The sequence below is a fragment of the Neopsephotus bourkii genome, unplaced genomic scaffold (assembly GCF_033783945.1).
Source record: "Neopsephotus bourkii isolate Nb327-2 ecotype Australia unplaced genomic scaffold, CSIRO-AGI_Nbou_v1 NB_1250, whole genome shotgun sequence".
Classification (NCBI taxonomy): Eukaryota; Metazoa; Chordata; class Aves; order Psittaciformes; family Psittacidae; genus Neopsephotus; species Neopsephotus bourkii.
In genome coordinates this window covers 3,867,760-3,893,066 of record NW_026901735.1, presented here as the reverse complement: position 1 = coordinate 3,893,066, position 25,307 = coordinate 3,867,760, and the positions used below count along the sequence as shown (strand labels likewise).

The following is a 25,307-nucleotide window of genomic DNA, read 5'->3' as shown; positions in this document are numbered from 1 at the left end:
CTTCGTAGAGCTCTGCCATTACACACAGCTTTTACTACATCGAAACAGAGCATCATCCTTGAGGATGACATTCAAAGCCTTTCGGTTAATCTCCAGGAAGTGAGGCAACAAGCTACACCAGGACGGAAGCACCGAACCACAGCATGTGTGTAACACAGAAACCTAAGTGAGCTGCTCCATGCAGACTGATTGAAGTCATAGCAACACTTTCTCCAGGAGAGCTAAACAGCTAAAAAGGAAAGTCAGGACCCATGGATTTATTCTAAAGCAGCATTTAACACTATAAAGGAGAAAAGAGTAAGAGGAGGGGGGGACAGATGTATGTCTTCAGACATATAGGATCACTGAAAACAGAAAGCCACTGAAGCATGTTAGGAAGCAAATCTGAAATGCTTTTTGTATTTATGATTTACTAACTATGAAGAAAATAGGGTTTTTTTTTCCCCCCACCCACTTTAAGTACAACGATCTAGAGATCATGTTAGTATCACATCCTTTGAGTACAAGGACACACTTGTACATCTTTAAAGCTGATAAACTGAGCAACGTACCTCCATTAATGTCTCCCTCAGATTTAATCTTTTCTCTATAAGCTGGCCGTGTTCTTTGAGGAACGTGCAGAGAAACAAGCTGAGATTCTGGATGAAGTTCTGCTCATCATCTTTTCCATTCGAGTACGCAAGTCGGATATTGGTATTTAAAGGAAGCATCTAATAAAAAGAATGAGCATTTAGCAAGGATTTCCTTTTTAATAAAGATGTACAGCTGCTATATTTTAGCAAATATGCTCGTTTTTTTACAAGAAAGCCTTTCTGTTGTTCATGGAAGCCCCTCTTTACAGAGCTTTAAGGTCTTACAGCTCCCTCACTTCATCCTAAAGTGGACAGCAAGTGGAAAATGCAACCAGACACAAGAAGTTCCAATGAACTAAACCTTTATCCACCCCTTGGAACAGCAGCTGTAAACAAGGGGAGTATTTACTCTATCACAGACATTTCCAACTGGCTTTGGGCAAAGATGTTCCAAAACTGTGTTTGTTACCTGCCCCAGTAACATTTAAGTTTCAAAACATTACATCATCATAATGTTAGAATAACACGAAATGCCTCCTCCTTAACACTCAGAAATGAGCAGGGAAGGCTCTGAAGGACACTGGAATATGGATTTCAGTAAACTTGTAAAGATCTATGGCACCTCTTAGATGCACTGGCTTTTAAATTCTATCATCATATACATGAAACAGGTTCAAAACTGTCATAAAGTAGTTATGTAGTTAAAAACACTATTAAGCTATACAGAGAACAAAGTTTAACACTTTTGCTGCTGCCCGGTTTTGTGTGGTTGTGATTGTTCTCCATGTTCATTTTACAAAGCCAAGAGTCTAATATTTGCAATGAATGCAACAGTTTGCATCCAATCCACACACAACAATGGTCATCCTAAAACCCTGTAGGTCACAAAACACGCAAAACACCCCAATTTAGGCCAGGTTAAACCTAACTATAAATCAAAACCCTTTAGCTCCACTTAAGCTGGGGGACAAAGAGAGCATCAAAAGCAGCATGCCTGTTCTAACATTGCGAACAGAGGAAAAACCAACACCAAAACCACCAAACCTTCAACTGTCACAAACACGCAAATACAATGAGGAAAGCTACAAACCCATGTACCTGAATTTGAACTGCTCAGAGGGTAATCATCAATCTATATAAAGCAGGGCTTTGTATGACAAAAACACATCTATCAGTTTCAAACATGAAACAAACTCACAGAAGTCAGGTCAGTTCAGGTCTTTCAAGTCTCACAGTGCACATTTTGTTGCAACTCTCAACTTTCCCCACCAGACACAGCCTTAGTGCTCAAAATGCCTCTTAAATTAATCAGATCAATGCAACAGAAATGTAGCTGTGATCCAGAGTCAGAAAAATACACTGAACATCTTCTGACCAAGCCATAAATACCACTGAAGAACAGTATTTGTCCTATCAAGACCTCTATGATGAATATAAATGCATAAACCCAACAAGGTTCTACAGAAATGGATTTTGTGAGATGAGAAGAGCCAGGAGGCGGCTTACAAAAAGCATTACCTGTTTTAACTGCATCATGGTCAGTGTGAAAAGCGTTACAAACTGTTCTTCATACTGGCTTACACTGACACCTGCAATCTCTGTGAGGCACTTCAAAGAGACGTTTCGAAACATGGGGACATTTAGGAACTGATGAGAGAAGAAAAGGATATCGTGTTACACGCTAAGCTTATTTCCAACTTCTATTTGAAGTCAAGGGCTGTCAGTTCTGGCATGAGTACCTTGTATATTAGTGTGCTGATTAACTTGGTCTCAAATATATATCCCAGAGGAATCCAGTTCAGAAATCGCAACAAAGTCTCCAAAGTTGCTTGAACTAAAGGAGCATTTTGGGAGTTTTCCTGCAAAGGAACATTAATGTTTATACCACTGTTGGGCACGATGGGGGAACCTTTAAAAAGAGCATTAAAGAAGCAAGACTTACCATTACAAACTGACACAGCTGAAATATCTGAGAGAATTCATTGCACATGCTGTAAAAGATAAAAATAATTAAGCACCTCCACATTCCACAATATCTGCTTTAATCACGGTATCTGTGCTCACAGAACAGGGTCTGAAGACCTTAAAGGTCTACCTTGGAAATATAAGCAATGCTGAACCTAAAAGGGTAGGAACCATCAGTCAACACATAACTACTTGCAGTGAGGTAGGAATGTGTGCACAAAGAAGTTTGTTATTGCCTGACAGTACTGCTAAAGAATCAGTAACCCACCCAGCCTCCTAAATCAAATCAGACAGCTGTAGGTGTGCACTTGAAAGTGAGAGCAACTATTCAGCAGCAAGCACAAAGTCTGCCCTACTTATTAAGATGTAAATATAGATACTTGCCTGTCTTTCAAATGCTTAGCTTTCACTTGAGTAATCTGGCCACTGGAGAAATCAAACACTTCTTCACTCAATAGCTTAAGGATCACCATATTGTTCTGACAAAGGCTTTCACTAGTCCTGCTTGCTCCCACAATATCACTTATGAAAGTTGGCCAGTGCTTTGGCCATTCCTGTTTCAGTATCTGTAAAGCGAAGCATCCTTGTGTTAGATACACACGCAAAACCAAAGACTGCAACGGTATTTAGGACTTCATGAGCTCTACCTTACCTGAACGAGAATCATATTCAGTTTCCCAATATACACTTTCTCTTTCTGGAGAAGAGAAGAGCAGAGTCAGGTTGTGCATAATATTCCCCTCCCTCTTCCTCCCCTGAAGAGAACTCACTTACTTCTACACACGTTGGGTCAGATGAGGTCTTGATAATTAGGCCAACAACGTATTTTTTAATGCCTGCAGAAGGGGTAGGAATTTATTGTCAGCTCTGCCACACATCACGAATACAGTCATGAGTATTTGTGAAGTCAGACTGCTCACATGGTTTTAAAAAGAAACACTGCCAAGGAGCATACATGCGTTTCTCAGTGAGCATCCCTCTTGACTTTAGTGCTAGATAGAAAAACCCACCTCTGTTGTCTATTCTGCAAGAGTATCATTTCAAATGTACAAAATGGCTTTAAGGAGAAGCTATTCCAGTGAAACAAAAGGAAAACAGACCAAGGGTAAGAGTGTACTTGTAGTAATTTGCAACAGATCAATGTATCAGCTTCCTAAAGGCTGCAAGAAATTGAGGAACATTGCACTGGTTGGACTGCACAACTCTGGAAAGATGGAATTGAGCACTGCCCAGACCCTGAAATACGTTGCAGTAGGTACTTACGAATGCCACTGTAGAGCTCCCTCAGAGAAACGTGTTTCTACCCATCATGTGTTTCAGACCATGCCTAACAACTCCAACTTGGCAGATTCACTCTTGCTGCCCCAGCCATGTGTTTACAAGGGCAAGCCAAACTACAAACTGGAGTCCACCCATAGAAATAGGAAGGGAACTCCAAGATTAAACAGAGCGTTTTAAGCATGACTCCAGTTTTAACATCAAGTTAGCCAGAACTGCACAGGAAGCTTTGATAACATCACCTTGACTGTATACGGAAGTCCAGAGCTGCTCCAGGTGATCCATTTTAAACACAGCACACACAGCATTTCAAAGTGAAACACTGTGCCAGAGCTTAGGGACGTTTTCTTTGCATCACCTTACAAGAATGAAACTGAAACTTCACTCACCAATACAGCTCAATGCACTTGGATTTGAACTACTGTGCTTTTACGGCACATGTGAGTGCTATGGAGTATAAAGCTCTCGATTTCTGGTTTATTGATTTCGGTTTTGCTTAAAGTGACAATGTGTTAACTGGGGGCACAGACTGTATTTAAATCAATTGTTCTGTTTCTGCTACAAATGTTTTTAAAGGACTTGAGAGTTTTCAGCTCCACCACAGGGAAAAACAGCCCCCAAAAAACCCATAGCAAAACACTGTAGCAAGCTGTACTCCTTAAAGCTTTGTTTTGCCATCTAATCCTCAGCTCCTTCCTCACCACTCACTAAAGACAAGCAAACAATGGCTTTCCAAGTGACTTTTCAACACAATATCCATATCTAAAGCCATTCTGTACAAATCCATCTGACTCCAAGAAGAGGCATGCACAGAGGATCTGACATGATGAATTAGGTGAACATAACTAATAGTTCTACTTAAACACAGCTTGGAGTGGATGATGGACCTGAGCACAGCGGGGATTAAACAAGTCTAACAAGGCAAGTGTCTTCTTGTCACAGGGAAGCATTACAATAGGTGAATGTTTTGCTACTCAAATCCATGAACCCAAACCCTGGTTTCAATCAGTTCTTGGACAAAGCCAATCACCTGACTCATGGAGATAGAAGCATACGTTGAAGGCTTAGAGCAAGCTGTCACTTCATTGGGGAGGATGCCTTACATTGAAGGCTTTCGTTTTCCCATAGCCACTATTCTATACGTTAAGACATTTCTAAGGCTTTACTAGAATTAGTCTTGGGGGTTTTTGCATTTCAAGCCTGAGCAACAAAATCAACCGTTTGGTAACTGCATTCTCATGAAACCTGGAAAAAACAGGTCTAGACTTGGAGCCATTAGATACAGGGGCTGCTCTACAGGCACTTCTGATAAATGAAACTATTCATCACTCTCAACTGGGATCAATCCCCACTGCTCCAGAAGAACGGTCATTAACAAAGTAAACACCACTGTCAGTCACTGGGTAAGAGCTCTTACCAAGCACTAGCATTACGCTGACATCACAGGCCTGTCCTACTATTTTAAGGCTAAAAAACCCACACTCTTGCTATGGCATTACAGTCATTCACAAATGAAACATGAAAGCCCCCCAAAATAGTATGGAAATAGGTTTGCAGTGCCAGAAACTCAACTATTGTAACTGTCTGCCAAGCCACTAAGGGAAGCCTGTTGCAACTCTGCATTTCCAAATGGAATTAGAGAGTGAGCCTTGTTCTTATTAGACTCCAAAGCTACATATCTTCCATCTTACTGCATCAGTAGTACTATGTAGTCTGGTTATAACTTCAATGTTGTGCTACCAGCAATCTCGAAGATAAAGCGAGTTGTTCTGCTCCAAAGCTTCTCCATTGAGGGGAGAAAAAAAAAATAACCTAAATAAAACTTAATTACTATTAAAGCAATTGTCAAAAGACAACCTAAGAAGTTTGCTCCTTTCCACACACACAAACTGCAGGCATTGAAGGTCTTCCATTCAGTGAAAAAGTCGTATTCTCAAGGCCTGAAAAGCAGCAGCTCTCCAATTCTCAATACCTTTTTTGGCTTAAATGGCATTTTCTACCTGAAACTACTGAAGAATCATGGGGTTTTAGTATTTAACAGCGCATTCCTGGTGGCCCTGCTTGGTGGGTGATGATCTAAGATGATCTCCGGAAGTTCCTTCCAACCCTACTCATTCTGTGATTTTACTCCAAGGAAAGTAGAACAACCATATTTCAGTACTGTAAACACCACACTCAAGAAGCTGCTCAAGGGATGTAGTCCATTGGGTTTACTAAAATCAGTGCTTCAAGAACTTAAAGGAAGGGTTATTTTAAGGAGGCAGCAGAGGGCATGCACAAGCCACACAACCACTGCCCAGCAGCTGAACAAGTCTTGAAGATGGCAACAACACAACTGCCAAGTTCAGACCCTTCACTGAGACAAATGGGAAAAGACAAACCTTCCAATGGAACAAAAGGAAAACCCAACACCACCACCTGGGGTATGCAGCATTCTTCAAGGACCAGACAACATTACAACTACTACACTGAGCTCATGACAACCTGTGACCAAAGGGAGGCAGATCCCGTTTTCCATTGAGACAGCACTGACAGTCCTAGCACCTGCTCAGGAACTTGTTCAGTCTGAACTAGCAGAAAAACAGTTATCACAAGGGTCAGTCATCTTAAAACTGTTCTGCAATGATCTCCTGCCAGCTCAGTTCCATGAACGAATTCAAAGGGGCAGAGAAGCACCAGTGCTAGCTCCAAGACATCACAAAGCGCTCAGGTGAGGAACACTCCTACCCTAGAGCAGCTTAGCAGTAGATCAGCCCAGCTGCAACATCAAAATATGTTCCAGTTATCACAAATGATGGCCATCATCACTGTTAGAAGGCCTGGACAAGCATCACTTATCTGGATGAACATCAGAACACAGTCCTTCTGTGAAAGTTGCTCCGCTACGCAGGCAAACATAAGCAACACTGAAACACTTTCCAAAGGGAAGTGTTTTCACAAGCGACCCAAGCTATGCAATAGTTGGAGCTGAACTGGGACACTGAGGAACTCCCATTATGCAAAACTGGTAAATTCTGCAGTCTAAACTTGAACAGTGTGAAATACCCTGGAGTTTAATCTCTGAACATGCTTTCAGAAGCAAGTACATCCCATCAACTGTTTAACCTGAGCTCCTATCATGACCAAACGCAGCATGTTACCATGAATGCACAGTCAGTAAGCAGACAAAAGCACTTAAGACATGCAAGCGCATTCCTTTATGCAGTTAGAGCACAAGCATCCAGCAAGTGTTGAAAGCTATTCTAGCTGGTGCTGCAGATGCAAGTTTACACTAATGCACTAAAATTCAGACATTGTCTGCTTACATCAAAGAATAAGAGGCATAAATAAAGCAGGCGGACACTGTAACTCAGCCAATTAACATCAGTAAATGGGGATGTCAAACCCTAAAGCTGAGACGTCCCCTCCAGGGATGGTTGTATGCATACACACTTGTACTGAACTGTTGTAGTTCCAAAACGCCATCTTACTTTTAGTCTTAATAAACAGTGCTTTCCCATATTGTCCTAAAAATCATCTATTCCCACTAGTGAACCCAGTCGATTATGTGTTTCCTTTTCAATAGAACAGGATGCATCACGAAAACCCTGATAAAGGGCACAGAGCTTGTCTTGCACACATAAGTGCCATGCAGTTCACAGAACAGTTAGGGTTGGAAAGGACCTTAAGATCATCCTGCTCCAACCCCCTGCCATGGGCAGCGACACCTCACACTAAACCATGGCACCCAAGGCTCTGTCCAAACTGGCCTTAAACAGTGCCAGGGATGGAGCATTCACAGCTTCCCTGGGCAACCCATTCCAGTGCCTCACCACCCTTACAGGAAAGAATTTCCTCTTTATATCCAATCTAAACTCCCCCTGTTTAAGTTTGAACCCATTACCCCTTGTCCTATCACTACAGTCCCTAATGAAGAGTCCCTCCCCAGCATCCTTATAGGCCCCCTTCAGATACTGGAATTGATTCCCCCTTCATTACACAGAATCAAAAACCATCTCTTCCTGAAGCAGGCCAGAAATTTCCATTAAAATATCTCATCATTCCACACTCTTTACAGCAGCTTAAACCGCATCAAAAGCTTTACACCCAACTCCAGAGCCTTCCTGTGAGCCACTAAACTGCGTCTCTCTGAACACTTCACTTTGAGGGAAGTTGTACAAGCAATTCAGGTTTCATAATGAAGAAATGCTTATCCATTCCAGCTCGAAACACTCCAGACAAGCTCACTCTATTCACAGGAACTGAATTTCATTACCTATTGCAGGATTAATGACACGTATCATTGAATTTAAGACCAAGAAGCCCCTATTTCTAACCAGGTTTTCGCACTGTAAGAGAAAATCCTTCTGAGACCACAGCACTTTAATCAAATTACATCCTTTGTAAGTATTATTAAGCAATCAACTAAACAATATCAGAGTTTAAAGCAATTTATTATCAACTCTATGAACTGCAAACTTTGCTTGACAATGGTAGTACAATCCTCTGCACATAAGCCATGTTCACTATGAGATGTTCTGGGATATGCCACCCACCTTTCACTAAAGCAGCATCAGTAAGGTTTGAATGAAAACCACATTACACCATTTGTGTATGTGTAAGCAATCCAAAACATTCTCTTAGGGATTAAATGCATTACAAAGAACAAATCTAACCCATTGCTATGGTTTATGACTAAACATGTCTCAAAGCTGAACATGCAGGCCAGGCACCAGATTTAACCTCATTTTACCAGTTCTGTGCCCCATAAAATCCACTCCTGTCTAGATAACCCATTGGTTCAAACTATGAACTCTAAAACCAAGACAAAGCAGAGTCATCACTGAGCATTTCTGAAAAGTAAATCCATTGTTTTGCCCAATGCCCACTGTAGAACTCTGGGAGGATACAGACAAGCTCTCCAAATGTGCTCACAATCCTCAACCTTCAAAACCAGTGACACCTCAGGAACAGAAAAACCTTCTATGAGTGTCCTGGGTTCAGTTGTAATAGTAATTTTTCTCCTTCCTAGTAGCTGATGCAGTGCTGTGTCTCGGTTTTACTCTGAGGACAGTGCTGATAACACACCGATGGTTTAGTTATTGCTAAGTAATGCTCACCCCAACCAAGGACTTTCAGTCTCTCATGCTCTGCCAGTGAGGAGGAGCATGAGAAGCTGGGAGGAAGCAGAGACAGGACACCTGACCCAAACTAGCCAAAGGGGTATTCCATACCACAGCACATCATGCCCAGTATATAAATGGGGGAGAAGTCACCCAGAAAACCCAAATCACTGCTCAGGTTGGGCTGGGTATCAGCTGGCAGGTGGTGAGCAACTGTATTGTGCATTGCTTATGTTTACTGGGTTGTTTTTTCCTTTCTCTTTCAGTTTTATGCTCTCTCCCCTTCTTACTTCCCTTATCATTATTATCATCAGTAGTGGCTGTTTTGTATTATACAGTTATTGGACTGTTCTTATCTCAACCCATGGGGTTTATATTCTTTCCATTCTCCTCCCCATCCCACACCCAGAGTGAGTGAGCAGCTGCATGGTGCTGAGTTACCAGCTGGGCTTACACCATGATTACAAATCAAAAGGTACCATGGCCAGAAGAGTTCAACTAAAAGCTATTTTAAAATAAGAGCAAACTTAAGCATGGAGTTTCAAGGCTAAAGAACACAGTTTCCTACTTGCATTTGGGAGCTAAAACCTCCCAGGCATTCTGACTGCAGCAGTAACAAAGCCCTGGCTAACCTCAAGACCCAGTAAGTCATTCTGATGTACAACTGGAGGTACAGCTAGCAAAAGACACACAATTAAAAGGTTACAGTTCAGGCTCTATAATTAATGACAGTTTTGGAAACAACCTCCCTGAAAATTCTGGGAGAAATACAACTTTTCCATTTGCTGACAGCTCAATTCAGGCCTCTCTTCATGTCAATTCTTAAGCACTGCTATTGCTACAAAGGGAGAACAGTATTGTCTCATAAATGGATTTAGCTTCATCTTAATCAAACATTAAGATCTGTCAGCTGTATTTACTACACAAATCAAGTTAGACATGTTAAGCTAAGTAAGTATATAAGATAAAGTAAGATATAAGATAAAATTAACTGATTTATGACCTGCAGGAATTGTCACTAAGCATTGCTTTTTGTTTCCTGCACCGATACTTCACTAGTTACTTCAAACCAGAAAATCCTGTCAACTAAAGGAACAACTGGAGCCAGGATGAAAAACCCCTCAATTTAACCAGTTTTCCTATCTCCCAGGTAATCAAAGCACCTGAATGAGTTCTGGCACAGTTCTTTTGTACCAGTCAGCACCATCCACCAAAAAAATAGAACACCAACTACCACTACAGACCAAATGAAACTGGATTAGAGAGGAAACATTGATTCTCCTTCCTAAACCACTGAGGTCAAGATGCCACGGTAGCTAAATATATTTAGTTCCTCTTCTACTGATGTACAGGAAAAACCAGGCAAGTAAAAACCAACTAACCCAGTTCCCCCAAAAATACGAAGTCACTTCACAAATATCAGTTTGGCTCTGTGAGAGGGAGAAGTATTTTATAAGGTTGAACTAAAGGCACACACTGTAGAATCACAGAATGGCAGGGGTTGGAAAGGACCTTAAGATTACCCAGTTCCAACCCTCTGCCATGGGCAGGGACACCTCACACTAAACCATGTCACCCAAGGCTCTGTCCAACCTGGTCTTGAACACCACCAGGGATGGAGCTTTAACCACTTATTTGGTCAGCCTGTTCCAGTGCCTCAGCACCCTCACAGTCATGAGCTTCTTTCTTATTCATTATGATAAAGGGATTCTCCCTGCTCAAAATCCTCAGAAAAAAAGTACAAAAGTCGGAAAAAAAAGTAAGAATACTTAAAACTGACTGCATGGCTACTGACAGTAACTTTATTTTGCATTGCAGTGTACTGAGCTACAGACACTGTGTCTTCTCAAGTGACAGAAACCAGTCAAACCGTGCTCTCATGCCTGCAAACAGTAAAGTAACAAATCTAAAGCACCAACTCAAATATATCAGTTCCACAATTCATTTAACCCATGTATCCAATATTATCTTGGCATCTTGAGACTAAATGAGGTAGCATGATCCAAAACACAGCCAACCACTTCACCCTACCACCATGGTTTCTCACCTATTCCATGCATTTAGAGCATGCCTTTTTAAGACTTGGAATTACTGAGTTACATTCTGTATTTGGCACTGTATTTGGTTCAGTTCCAAACTATCAAGTAAGCCTAACTTCGTGTCATCTATTCTACTACATCTCCCTTCACCAGCGGGCAGTAGTAAGCTGAGTAACTGCTGCAAGCTACTGACTCTTTACTTTCTTCCTGCTCTGCTGCCACAGCCAAAAACATTAGGAGAGCAACTTCCAAATGCTGAAACTAAGGGCTCATATAACAAGATACAAGCTGAGATACTCTAAAGGCGCACAGAAAACTGAACTTCAGGGTGCTCCCTTGATTTCTCAGAAGGACATAGCTGTGCCTGAGCCTCAGTTGAACCCGCTTCCTAGAAACCTGCAAGTGTGTTTGCAAGAGCAAACTGAATGTGAAACCTTAGTTTCACTTTCAGAGAGCTTTGCTTTATCTGTCAACGTACAGGTGGAAGGCATGGGGGAGGGAAGGTAAGAATAACCACAGAAATGTGGAAGTCTCCCTCAACACACTTTTTTCCATCGACACTTACATTCCAATCAATATAGTTTCCAAACCAAAGCACTGAGTAACAATGCGAAACACATCTAAACACTGTTAATGTGAACTCACAGCGTAACTCATAAAACTGTATTAGCTTTAATGAGTTCCAAGACCAGCCTTCAGTATAAAGTCAAGTACGGAACAACATTCAATGTTAAAAATTGAAAGCAGTTGTACTACACTTTGTCCTGATGCTTCTTTGTAAAGAAGTCCAAGTGGCAATGGCTTGACAGAAAGCTACATGAACAAGCACTAATCCTGTACCAGAGGTACCTCCCTTTACCATAGGTAACATCTAAAACTCAGCAGACATTACAAGCTGGAAGAGGGGAAAAAATAGAAACACATTAAAAAGTACAGGATTCATGTTAACACTTCCAGACTCTGCAATGGAATAAGACTGCGGATTTTCCCTACACTGTGCTGCCAATTACAGTACTGTAGCTGCAGACACACTTGCATGAATTAAAGCAGACTTTACAGTATTTCACTACCTAGAAGAATGAATTACCATTAGTAGGTAAGACTATGCACTTCCTTATGTTTCTGTCTTAAAAGAATCACAACAGTTTACAACCTCCAAGTTACATAAATCTACACGTGCTACCAGATGGACCATGTAGCCTCCCAGAAACATGACAGGATACTGGTGAGGCCGTGTACACTCCTGTGCCAACTACAGAGAGCCAAAACCTCCACCTCAAAGCCAGGAGCTGACCTTAGAAGCTGCCTACGGTTAGACCTCTTCAGGTAAGTCAGTACAACACCTAAGCAATGATGTTCCAAAACTATCACAGGTTTTACCTTCACAGAGTTTCAGGTGCCCACCACCCCACCTGGACCACAGTCACAAAAGGGAAAGCTGTGGTTGCAACATCCAGAAAAGCACAGATGGCCTTACTACACAACAAAAAGTTACTAGCCTAATTGGATTTGAAGCTAAAAATGACTTCACTGGGGACTGACAGTCTAAATCTCGGTTAATACACAAAGAGGAAAAGACAAAAATCCCTCCCTACCTTCACACTGGTTCCTTGGTAGAATCTTCCATCTTGTTTTTATCACATTTTCCAAGATTTGCAGTCCATAATACTGAAATTGGAGAAGAACAAAATGTGAGCACATTACTGTAGGACTAACTAACTTTCAGGACTCTCATTCAATCAGACATTCACACTTAACATCTAAGACTTCAAGATTATTAAGCTAACAATTTTATTAAATATATATATATAATATACATGTCTATTCACCCATTTACTGAGGTTTCATGCATTTTTCTTTTCTTGCTTTATTCTTCACTACTCTAAGTCCTGCTGTTTGATCATGCTCACACCAGGAGGGGAGGGGGGGTGGGAAATAACACTAATGAAAAGCCCTCACTCTGGCAGACAATTTTGGCTATCTGGAGAAGTAGCAGCCAGATATGAGTTTCTATCATAAATGACTGCTCATATGTTCAAGTATTAACACAACCAGGCTCCTAAAATATTTAGCAGCTTGGATGGTCTCAAGCTTCCTATCGTTCTTCTAAGAGCTGAAAAAAAAAGGTCTTGTCTTAGCATCACATGTCCTGACACTGGCACTTCCTAAAGAAGGACTTCCCAAGCTTCCCTGGACTGTTACTTTAGGAACAGCAAGACAACCCACAAGGTTTATTTAATTTCAATACCCCCCCCAATATGGCAGCTATTTCTACTGTTTAAAGATGAACTTTTGTGCTCAGTCAAAGAATCATAGAAATGTGAATAAACTCTTGGAAATCCTTTTACCTTTCAGGAATTCCTTCCTATGTTCTTACCCGAAACCGTTAGGCTTGCAAAGTAATCGGTAAGGCCACAGTCCCTCTGCCCATTTGTCCCTACTGCCAACTCACAGTAACAGGGAAAGAAGTTTGTGGTACTATGATGGAAGAACTTTAATATGTAAAACCCCATTAGCATGAATAGACAGGAGAGAAAAGGGGACGAGGAGGTTTGTTGTTATTTTATCTGCAGTGGATTAGGAAGAAAAAACAAAAATCATCATGACATCAATGCCTGAAAGGTAAAACTCAAGTTTTCACAGTTCAAAGTTTGGCTGAGAATAAGAGTTCCTCTTTAAAACGGTTAGTTGTTACACAAAGTAGGATCATGAGCATTTCAACCAAAGGGATCACGAACACTTCCGTTTCATTAAAAAACACAGTGTCGACTGTCCCAAACTACATTGTATTAAAATACCACTTTTGCTGTTCTCATCTTAACATAACCTACATCCCTTTGCTTCTCCATCCGACATTGTATTAAAATACTACTTTTGCTGTTCTCATCTTAAAACAACCTACATCCCTTTGCTCCTCCATCCGACCAGGTTTCTACAAGCTTCACGTATACATCCTGCATTTGCATTCTGTCATCTTGCAAAACTCTTGGGTACCAAGAAAAAGTATGCATTAACAGACTAGCAATGGTATTTTTCTTCTGCACGGTCAGCAGCAAAAGTTTATCAATGAGATTTTAAATCTGAATTTACTTAATTACTTAACATAAAAACCTAAATGAAATCAAGGGATGTTCATAGAAGGAAATGTATGGAGACATTCTTCAGTAAAATGCTTCACTTCACGGGAAGTGATTTCAGACACTGCTACAGATTCACAGACACCATCTGCAACTGATCCATGCTCACAAGACATCCTTACAAAAGCTTCTAACAATGTTGAAAATACACTCATTGGTATCAGACAGTGCTAACACTCCTGAAGCAGATCTAAACACCAGTTAAATGCCTAGATTCTACAGGCACCTGCATCACTTACCCTTTCAGGTAACAGCTAACCACAGATGTTTTGCTTCCAGACTTTTCTCTACCAGTCAACTTACTTAGCCTTTAAGACCAGAATGGCAAGTTTACTTTCACTTACAAAAGCACTGGAATACCAGCTACCACTTAAATGAAAATCCTGACCTAAACGAAGGACAGACCTCAGCTTTGGTCTTTTCATGTTCCCTGCTTAGGATTTCCTCCCAAGTCAAAGAAAAGGACAGACACTTCTAGCAATTTGCCACACTTAATTCTGCATTACCTGCCCAAATACCTAACTCAGATTCACACACCTTAAACTGTGAAGAGGTCCATGCTATCTATAGAGTTCTATTCATTCCTTTGTATAGATGTGACTTCAATTCTGCTCTCTGCTAGTGTCTTGTTCCTCTCTTCCTCAGTACTATTCATTTTTCCTAACACTTGCATATGAAATTAAACTGCAGCAGAAATGAAATCACTGTATGCAGTCTTCACCTACACATTCTTTCTTCTTGCCATACCATGTTTGAAGGCTTCCTCAGCCTGCCTGAACACTCCGCAATGGGCTTTCTGGGGTTTTCATCTTGGTTTTTAGCTTCCCTTGGTTTGATGGTTCTGATTTTTCCTTATTTCCCTGATAATCAGCTACACTACATCCAGAAAGAAGTCACTGACACCAGTTAGAAGGTTTGCTGTTTGTACTGTTGGAAGTGTGTAAAATCAACTCTTCCAATAGAAGACAAAACAAACACAATCAACTGCTCATAGAACAAACCTTTCAAAGTTCATTTGCTCTTAGTTTGCCTATTTCTAACCAATAGAAATTCACTACCCAGTTATGTAGATGAGGGACAGGTAACAACAAAGACTGAAGAAAAAGGCATGAAATGATCCCTATGGTAGAAATGCCTGTGGTACCCTTATTACTTATTCTATGCACCGAATCCCTTTCCCTCCCGCCTCCCAAGAAACAAAAACAATTGATGAACAGAATTCAGTTAAAGGGAATCAAAAGGGTAGACCTTGTGGAGGCCTGCCGTCAAAGCCTAGCTGTGTCAGTTGCACAGGAAGACACCCCTTTTCTTCCTATTACAAGCAATCAACATAATGGAACATTATGATTAATATCAGGTAGTGTTAACAGCTTTAATTAAAGAAAAAATATGATTGCATAAAAGCCAAATGTCATAGTGCATAAATTTAGCACCAAATCATTTGCAATTTATGTAAATTGAAGAATTCTTTACCTGTTGCTTTCTTTCTGTTCCTTTAATCATCTCATTTTTCACAAGACAAATTTTGAGTTTTTAAAAATACTGTTGATAAATCAACTTAAACATTAGTAATGTCTGTCAGTATAAAAAGCAAAGTTTACCAGGCAAGCAAACAGGCAAACACTGTTACTTAAAGGTTAGCACTTTGAGGAAGTTCTTTAAACTCTTTTCCCCTGAACTTCAGAGAATGGAACTGCTTCATGAGTAGCCCTGATTTCAGAAACCAGCCAAACACGGTTATTTTCTGTTCGAACACAGCGTGTATCAAGCAGAAAAACATGCATGTCAGTTATCTGAGATAATAAAAGACAGTGAAAACACATTTCCATCAACTTTTCGCTTCAAACTTAAAAGTCTTTGGTATAGCATTTAAAGTTGTAGAAAAAAAAACACCTGAATGCTGCCCCTTTTAGTCTCTACCACAATGGATGGATTTAAACCAGCAGTACAAAGTAAATGTGTTCTGCACATTAGTAAAGACTAATTTCCTACTACAAAGAGTTTGGGGTGTTTAACTTTCATTGATTGCTCAAAATCTTGGCCTAAAAAGGTGTCTATTTTGTCTTTTTTGTACCTAGGGACAAATTCTCTCCTCAGTTATGTGCATACAGCTCTCATGACGATCAAGAGCAGACAAGCACTTATCCAAGGACAAAATGTGGCTCTAGGAGACTTTTCATTACTCAGATGTATACAGACACACACCAGTCTTTGGAACTGGCACTATGCTTGCATGTGCCTTGAAAAAAACCCTTGTATTTCCAATTTAGCTCTTCCTTTTTTACAAAAAGGAAGAAAAGCTCTTGCCAATATAAAAGGAGGTTTGCCCTTTTGTCCATTTACAGTTCTTGTTTAAAGCCAACTTGGGAAACAAGACAATAAGAAAAATGTGGCTTGAATCAAGAAAGTCTATGGCTAAAACTGAGATACCTTCCTCAAAGTTTATGAATGGAAGAAAGAGGAAATCCAAATAAATAAAAGTTGATTTGCTTACTTTGGTATTCATGTTCTGAGAGAACTCCAAAATAGTATCAACTCTTGTCCACGCATCAGGATGTTCTTTTAAATGAGTCAAGACTTCCTGTGCCATTCTTTGCTAAAATCAAGTTTAATAGAAAAAGTATTAGCATTACTTAAGAAATTATATACTCTCAGTGATGACATTAATATATAACACATCTTTAAACCACTTATCCAAGAGTTACAGAACTCAATCAGGCGCAACAAGCCCCTTAAGCCTCCTTCTGTGTGACAGCTGAAGTGTCAACGACCAAACTGCACAAGTGCATTGATGCAACAGCCCTTTACTTACTTCCATTCTTCCATACAGAATAGTTCATCAAGAGCAGCAGTGAACATGCGAAAACAACACACATTACAGGAGAAAAATATCAGAGAATGAGGTTTTCTTCCCTTCAAGAAAGTCATCCAGGTATAACTGTACTCAAGGGCACCCAATCTTTCTAGTTCTACTGTAGTCATTCATATAAAGTGCCAGCTTTAAGGAGTACTGTATCATGCTGTGAAGTTGTTGATTTTCTTTTGAAGAGCCAGGGAGCAGAGCATTAGAGATCTTCAATCCCTACTTTTGAGGAATCCCTTGGTATATCTAACAGCTTACAAAACAGCAATAGAAACTGGTTGAGGGGGCGGAAGGGAGCTGATCATGCTAATGGTTTGTTCTTACTTGGGACTGACCTTACCAATTCTTGTGCTAGATACTATGGCTTCAGTAACTTGCACAACCTCATCCGAAGCAGTTACACACTGAAAGAGCCGAGTTTGTTTTAGCTATCCTTTCAAAAGCCTGCGTGCCCATAAGCATTTTTTAAGGAGCCAAATGACAGCTACTTTCAAAAATGCAGTGTGCTGACAAATCTTGCTGCAAATTGCGTCATCTCCACCATCAGACACTGCCTTACCAACAAGATGAACATTTTGCATCACAATCATCAAAACTTAGCTCAATCTTTCTCTGTAGAGCCAATTCAATGGCATTACAAAGCAGTTAAAGCTTCACTTTAGGATTAACTTCAACAGAAATTACTACAGGTGTGCAGATTTCTAGTTTGCTCCAAGAACATACTTGGGCTAATCACCAACTGATGTAAGAAAATAATGTTCTTCAGTAAGAAAGAAACCCCATCAAGACCTAAATTCTATATAGTCATCATGCAAGAAACACAAATTGGGCATGGGATTTACCAGATAAAAATTAAAAGCTACAACAGTAAGGCACAAGGATCTCTAAAACACCTGTACAACACTGGCATCCCTACTTCATACAACTGAGCCTATAGTTCCCTGCCTGACAATGACCAGAAAGGAAACCCCTGTAGATTTGATATGGAGAAGTACCACACCCATATTCCTTTTAAGTCCAAAAGCAGTACAACCATATTGTCACAGTATGACATCAGTGCTTTACAATAAAACAAATAAAGGGGAAAGAATAACTATTACTTCCAGGTTCAGCCTGGGTGTGTTTTTATAGTGGCCTCCTTAGCCCTTCCAATACTGCTGACATACCACAGGGTCAAGTTTCAGCACCAACAGCACACATACAGCTCAGTATTCCTCTCCCAAGCCCTGAAGAGTCTGCTCTCATAACCACTAACCCCTTTTCTGGACATCAATTTCTGTAGTTTCTTAAAACCCGTATAAACCGAACAGTAATACTGAATCAAGAGAGAAGCCTCACTGTTTTGTTGCTACCAAAAAAAGGGTATCAAGTAACAAATAATCCTTCTGAACATGTGAAGATCTAACAGACCAGTAGAATTAAGAGCCTGGGGTGAGCCCAGGTAAACACCTATGAGTTGTCTCAAGTCTGGTGCACTGGGGTGGGATTAGGGATATTTATCCTTTCCAGGGTCATACACCAACAAAAAAAGCCCCAAGAACAGAAAAAAAAGCAACGAGAAGTTAGGACAGAAAAGAGCTTCTTTCTTGCCTAACAGATACCAGCAGATAAAGGCTTTTGTGCAAGCAGAGATAAGAATTAAGCGGAAGACACAGGTGAATTTGAAGGCAAGTTCAGCATGGGCCATCCAGGCCGCATCCTAAACCTTCCTTACCCCAGCACACACTCATCTATTCCAGACAAACTACTGTTAATCTCCCAATTTTAATACTTATTTTCCTAAGCTTCTCTTATTCCTGTCACCCTTTAAGACATGATTTGAGCTGATAGGATATACAGAGAAGTAGTGACTTCTGAACTCTTGCAAGAGGTAAGAGCTCAGACTCACTGAAATATGTCTCCACCTTTGAGAGCGTACTACAGTAGGAAACCAAACTCTCATCGAAGCAACACATGCACTTAAAAAGAGGTTTCTGTCCTGATTCACTTTTGCCAGTTAAGTGCCACCTCTTGAATTTCTGCTTGTTACATTAGTCTTCTGAACACCAGAGACTAACCCCAGCTGTTTCAAGTGAAGAAACTTCTCACAACACCAGAACAATGGCAATTTGATCACTGCATTTAGTGTTAATCCCCTATTCTCCTCACAAACCTTCCCAACTTTTTAAACTCCATTCAAATCAAACAATACTTTAAGCACCGCCTACTCTGTAAGGCAGCACAGTACACAAACCTACCACAGAACAAGAACTCAGAAGTTCATACTCGGAAGGCAAAAGCTACAAGCAGTTTTCTGTCACAGAATCATAGAATAGTTACGGTTGGAAAGGACCTTAAGATCATCTAGTTAAAGCTAGTAACTGTTTGAATTCCAGACACTCAAAATGCAAATACTTCATGAAAGTGCAAAGTATTTTTAAAAACCCATAGGAATTCACATTAAGTCTTACAAAAGCTTCTTTTCTCTTAAGACACAAGCAAAACAAGTATAAGCAAGTATATTACTGTTTATTCTAACAGCTGGAAGGAATAGAAAAGCATCAGCTACTTTGTCTCATTTTAATTCACTTATTGTTGTGCAAGAGTATCCTAGGCAGAGATGCCCGACACTGAAACTCCCAATTTGTTAAGCACAAACAATTAACATTTGCCAGAACAGGACTTGTGCCAACACCCTTGTGGCAGCACTTGCTTTCAACATTTAAGTCTTATTTCCGAAGTAGCTCAAGAAATACATCAAAGCAATACAAGATTCACTTTCAAGACAATATATGCAAGCCCACAAATGCACATTCCCCCAGTTTGAACTTAGACTTCACAATCTGCTCTAAGGCCAAAGAGTGAAGAACCATCACACAAACAATAATGGGGATGGGAGAAGACACAAGAAAGAACAAATTCTCATGTGCATGACATGGTTCTTTGATTTTCATGGTTTTCTGATTCTACGATTCCAAGTGCAAATACAGCAATAATGGCATTAACATTTTTCTTTTAAATACAATCCTTCAGTGAAGCCAACATTAAATTTACAGCTTCACAATCCCACCCATCATAATAAACTCCAGGTAATTCAGACCCTTCTCAAGAACTAAGTCAGAGAAGGCAAGCTGCAAGCAGAAGTGCCCTTAACAAAATTCTCCTTGGCAACACCTTTCAACAGCAGGAGGCATGCTAGAAATGAACACACACTAAACTAACATTGTTCCAAGCTCATTCCAATGTTTATAACATCAGGGCATGTCAGTTACCAGTGAGATTCCAGTCACTAGCAGAGTAAATTCACTAACATTACTTATTCTTACTGAATTCATTTTGCTCAACTGATTTGTGGTAAGGTGAAACATAGCCAAGAAACATAGGTTCTAAGTCCACATTACCTGTGCGCCTTCTCCATGGTACAAGCAGTTCACCACATTGTCCAAGAGGTTGATATCCAGTTTCTGGTTAAAATCCAGCAGCTGGCGAGCTGCATGGTCTGCTAACATTGTCATAATTGCTGGCATAGATTACTGCAAAAGAAACAAACATTAAGAAATTATTATTCTATGTAGTTACAAAGCAAGTGCTTCAACTTCAGCATCTCATTTGAATGAGGCGAGCTATGTTAGCAGTACTGGACAGCACTGAACAAAACACTCCTGCAATTGCTAGTGAGGAGTAGGACAAAGTCTTTCTGAAGAATTCACCCATCATTGCCCCAACTAAACTCACAGAATCAACTTATGTTGGAAAAGACCATTAAGATCATCAAGACAGATCCAACCACTACTCCAGGATTGCCAAATTCTCAGGGTCTTCAGCAGGTAAGAGCATGTAAGACATACTAGTCTACCAGCTGCATTATGAGCAAGCTAAAACTGATTTCAAAGCAACTACAAACCTCTACCAGCCCCTAAACACACATAAGCCACCAAGTTTGCTGGCACAAACACCTGGTGTCATTACAACCAAAACCCATACTGGAAATATCAGACAGATGTTTAGTTTCCAAGCCCAACATGCACGTTTAAAAGATCAATTATAAAGAGCTTTTAAACAGTTGGTTATGGAAGTAAGTGAATGTGATCTACATACACAGTAAGAAATTAGCCAGAGGATGCTCTTCAAATACTTGGGGGGGAAACAAAAACTACATACAAGTAAAAAATCAGCACTGAGACTAAGGCAGTTGACTGTTTGAAGGCACTTTGAGAGGATGAAGTAAGAGGACTGTGAAGTCAGCAGGTTACTCCACGTACCACATTAGACCACTTGAAACTGAAATGGAATTCTACTGGAGCTTTCAGGCCCCATAAATCCAGCCACACATGCATTAACTCTTTGTCCTAGATACTACGGCCTCAATATTATGCAAAGGAAGTCAGGTGGGGTGTGTGTGTGATTGTGGGTGTGCATCTGGGATGCTTTCCCACTGGAGACTGGTACAGGGCAACTGTGAAAAGCCAGAAAATTAGCCAGAAGCCACAGAACTGTGGATGGTTAAGTTATACTCAACCCTTTCCAAGCCACACACACCCCAGCCCATGCTGGAAGCATCTGATCAAGTTCATTGCTGCCTTCTCACAGTCACTGGCAATCGCAACACAGATTCCTACCCTCTCCTCCACAGCAGCTCTCTGCCATTCACCACTCTTTTCAGAATCTTCCATAAAGCTTCACTTGAGAATCAGCCAGAAGTCTGGACACTGCAAGAGCTCTACTGTAACTTTTTCAGGGATATGTGCATACTCAGGAAGATACCACCTGAAACTTCCAGAAACACCCCCATACACCCAGCCAACCCCTTTAGAGTAAGCTAGAAGTCAGATTTGCTCTTACTAAATAACCTCATGTGAAAATAAGAATTCTTTTGATGCCTTGCATGTTTAAGTCATGCTCAAAAGTTAAGAGCAAGACAAACCTGTGCCTCAACCCAAGTAATTACTAATTAAGTGAAAACCCTACAGAAGCGTAAGGACAAGGAAAATCTTTTGGTTATAAACGCTTATTTGCAAGCAGTGTCAAGGAACTTCATCTACTTCTATAAAGAAAGATATTAACTTCAAAACCCAATCGTTTTCATTGTATTTTGAAGTAAACCACTCAGTATTACTACACTAACGTAATCATTTTGAGAGCTCCATCTCAGCATCCAGTCAGCCATCCACCTGGCAAGACAGAGGGAAATAAACATCAAGTAGAATAAATAAATCAAAACTAACACTCCACTTCTGTCCTTCCCCCACAGCCCCTGAAGTTTACAAAATCCAGTGTTAAGTATAGAAGCAAGAACCAAAACAAAGCAGCAGGGAGGACCTATTTAATTCTTTTAACTTAACAGGCCACTTGAAATCACAGCTCCTCTGGCAGAGGGGCAGTAAGCAGCACTACTAGAAGGGAGCTGCACCCATGAATAAGCTCTGAAGCTCAGAGCAGTTAATTCTCCCACCAGACACGCCCCTTTTTGTTCACATCTGGCCTCTACCGCGAGCGGGGAAAGCTCTTTTCAAACTACAACAAGCGTCGTAAAGCAGTCGTTCCTCAGGTAGGGCCATTCATTTCTGATTTAAGCCTCTTTGGGTGGTTTTTAGGCCCTAAGAGCACAAACGAGGAGCCACGTGATGCAGAGAAGTTATTAACCACATGGAAGCAGAAAGGAAATGTTTTGAATAGGGCCCTCTGCCACTCCCAGCATTATCTTCAAAATGACCTACCTACTGGCAAACTGAAACACAGAAATGGCGGCTTTGTGGTCAATACCAACTGCAATCAACTGTTCCCTACTCATCAAGCTGCACCCACATGAAGCTTCTGATCTTTGATTGACTACCCTCCTATACTTCGTTCCCCATCATGCCTGAACTCAGAACAGGTTTAAACCTCGGCTCCAAGAATCACCACTAACCAATTCTTCAGTACTGCTGGGGAAATAGAAACAAAAAGTTGAATGTCTGAACTACAACATAGCAAGAATCTGACATCTACCGAAGGTCAAAAGAACTGCATTTGCAGCACTGTTTACATAGTTATCCCAACTTCCAATGACCCTGGACCTTTAACACAACAGTTGATTATGATATACTTGATATACTCATTTAAGCATGTCGTGCACGGGAACAGCAGCATACATTTAAGCAGTGAGAAACGTTGAGTATTCACAGTGAACGCTCAGAGCACCTTCAACCTTAAAGCTCACTGGGGGCAGCAATTAAAAGCAAACAAAACCCAAAAAGACAACCTGGGAGAGTCACTCAGCCCCATTCCTCAGCATGCAGTTCCTCTACTGAACACCAAGTGAATTACCGCCCCAAGACCCTCTTCCAACGAATTAGTTGCATCACTTGTGAATTCCTCCAGCTGCACCGCATGGAGGGGAGCACACCGCAGCCGCATTACACTTCAAACGCACCCGCAACGAGACGATCCCTCCCCTCCCCACTTCACACACACGTGAATGAATGTACGAGATGCAATCACACCGCTCCATCCACCACCATCCTCCCGGCACCTCGGAGCATTCATTTTCGGGCACGGCCGCGCCCGAAATCACCTCCTCACCCCAGCGCGGCGGCCTTCCCCCTGCTCCCTCCGCACGGCCGCGCCGCTGCCCGGCTCACGAAGGGGAATGCGGGGAAGGGGGGGGGGCAGCAGGCCCGGTGCGGCGGAGCAAGGCGCGGAGAGCGGGCGGGCCGGGGCCCTGCGGAGCGCGGCGGGCCGGCGGCGGCGCGGCCCCTCCCTCCCTTCTCTCCTCCTCTCCCTCCCTCCGCTCCAGCCCTGCGCTCTATACAGGGCCCCCCACGTGATCCAGGCGGACGTTTCAATACTGCTGCACAGACACACAAAAATATTTCTGGAAACTTCCACTCCTAATAATTTACAGATTATGTCCCTGCTTCGTGCCCGTACCCGAGCCCAACCCCCCCACCCGAGCCCGCTCCATCCCCTTCGTAACGACGGGCAAAGCCCCCGCCGTGCGGCCCCGCTGCCGCCTTTCCCGCAGCATCAGCGCTCCGCTCGGCCAGGCCGAGGATGCTCAGACCCCAAACCCCATTTTAAGCACACACACACACACCCCCCACCCCGGCCCCCTCAAGGGTTTCTCTCCTTCCACTTCGCGCCCTTCATGCACACACACTTGCGGCCGTACCCCTCCCGCTGCCCCGCACCTCCTCCCGAGCGCTCCCCCCCATTGCCCCTCACCACGTTCCTCATCGCGGCATTCCCCCCCTCACCCCCCGACCATTCCCTGCAGCCTGAGCGCGGACTTACCTAGGTGTTTCTTACAGCCTCTTCCTTCAAAAAGTAGGGGTGGGTGAGGGAAGTTTCTAACCACACGCCAAAAAAAATAATACGAAAATAAAAAAAGGCCACTAAAAATAACCCTTCCCCCCCTCCAAAAAAAGAACCACCGAAGGGGTGTGGGGGGGAAGACGAGCGCACCCTCCTCCCTGCCGGCTATGGACGAGGAGCGCCACTCCTCCCCACACTACCCCTGCAAGCAGCGTGCCCTGGCCTGACTGCACTGAGCTCCCAGCACAAGCCCGCGGCCCCCGGGCGGGCGCTCCCCTCGGCGCCTTCCGCTCAGCTCCGGCGCTCGGCCGCCCGCGCTCCCGACAGAAGGGCCGCGCTCCCCTCCTCTTGCTCGGGGAGGGGGGAGGAGAGGGGGGGGAACTGGGGAGGGGAAGGGGGGTCGGCCTCCAGAGGCCGCTGGTAGGGCGGAGGGAACTTCTACCTTCCCGGCGGCCCTGGCTGCCCCAGTAGCGGCCCGGCGGGCCCCTGGCGCTGCCTCCCGCGTCGCTGGCTGCCCAGGCCCGGGCCCGCGTGGCCGGGTCTGTCGGTGCTGCTGCGGCTGCCGCCTTTCCCCGAGGCCCGGCGGAGCGCTCAGTTCAGCCCCATGCCCACCCCCCCCCGGGCTCGCACTAAACTTTGCCCCCTCAGCTGCGCCGGCGGCTCCCCCCCCTACGAGCAGGTCACACGCACAGCGGCGGAGGCGGCGGTGGTAGCAGGGACTGAGCGCGGCGCGTCTCCCCCTCCTAATGCCACAGGCTCGGAACCGGCTCAAACCGGTTCAGACTGGGAGATTCCATCTCGGTTTAGTTTTCAGCCCATGGCGCCGCGGAGCGTTTGGAAACCTCGGGCCTCCGCCCAGCTGGCGCTCCCATTGGTCCCGAGCCGTGCCGCCGCGCAAGCGGCCTCCACGCTCATTGGCTGGGAGGCCTGTCAATCAGCTGCTGTCCTCGGAGGGGCGGAGGGAGCGAGCGGCCGCGGGGGGGGTAAGATCGAGGGGATCCGCCCCCTCTCCAGCAGCGTTTTGTGCGCAGAGGGGGGGGCAGGGGGCGGGACGCTGCTCGCTGATTGGCCGAGGTGAG

At 42.8% G+C, this 25,307-nt stretch overlaps 1 protein-coding gene across 6 annotated transcripts in view; it reads right to left on the bottom strand.

Annotated features, from left to right (window-relative positions):
* Positions 1-25,076, bottom strand: part of XPO1 (exportin 1) — a 39,804-nt gene extending 14,728 nt beyond the window's left edge. The window contains exons 1-12 of one of the 6 annotated variants that reach the window (XM_061364837.1): positions 24,671-24,866; positions 24,208-24,263; positions 20,337-20,468; positions 16,588-16,689; positions 12,552-12,624; positions 3,312-3,373; positions 3,190-3,234; positions 2,922-3,103; positions 2,515-2,563; positions 2,312-2,431; positions 2,091-2,219; positions 552-710 (exon numbers count right to left, since the gene is read on the bottom strand). In XM_061364837.1, coding sequence (XP_061220821.1) covers positions 552-710; positions 2,091-2,219; positions 2,312-2,431; positions 2,515-2,563; positions 2,922-3,103; positions 3,190-3,234; positions 3,312-3,373; positions 12,552-12,624; positions 16,588-16,689; positions 20,337-20,462 — 1,047 coding nt within the window. In that variant the 5' untranslated portion in view covers positions 20,463-20,468; positions 24,208-24,263; positions 24,671-24,866. Of the gene's footprint in view, positions 1-551; positions 711-2,090; positions 2,220-2,311; positions 2,432-2,514; positions 2,564-2,921; positions 3,104-3,189; positions 3,235-3,311; positions 3,374-12,551; positions 12,625-15,341; positions 15,406-16,587; positions 16,690-20,336; positions 20,469-24,207; positions 24,867-24,918 lie in introns of those variants that run through there. The other 5 variants (XM_061364838.1, XM_061364840.1, XM_061364836.1 and 2 more) reach the window with 5 other exon arrangements.
* Between the last annotated feature and the right edge of the window lie 231 nt (positions 25,077-25,307).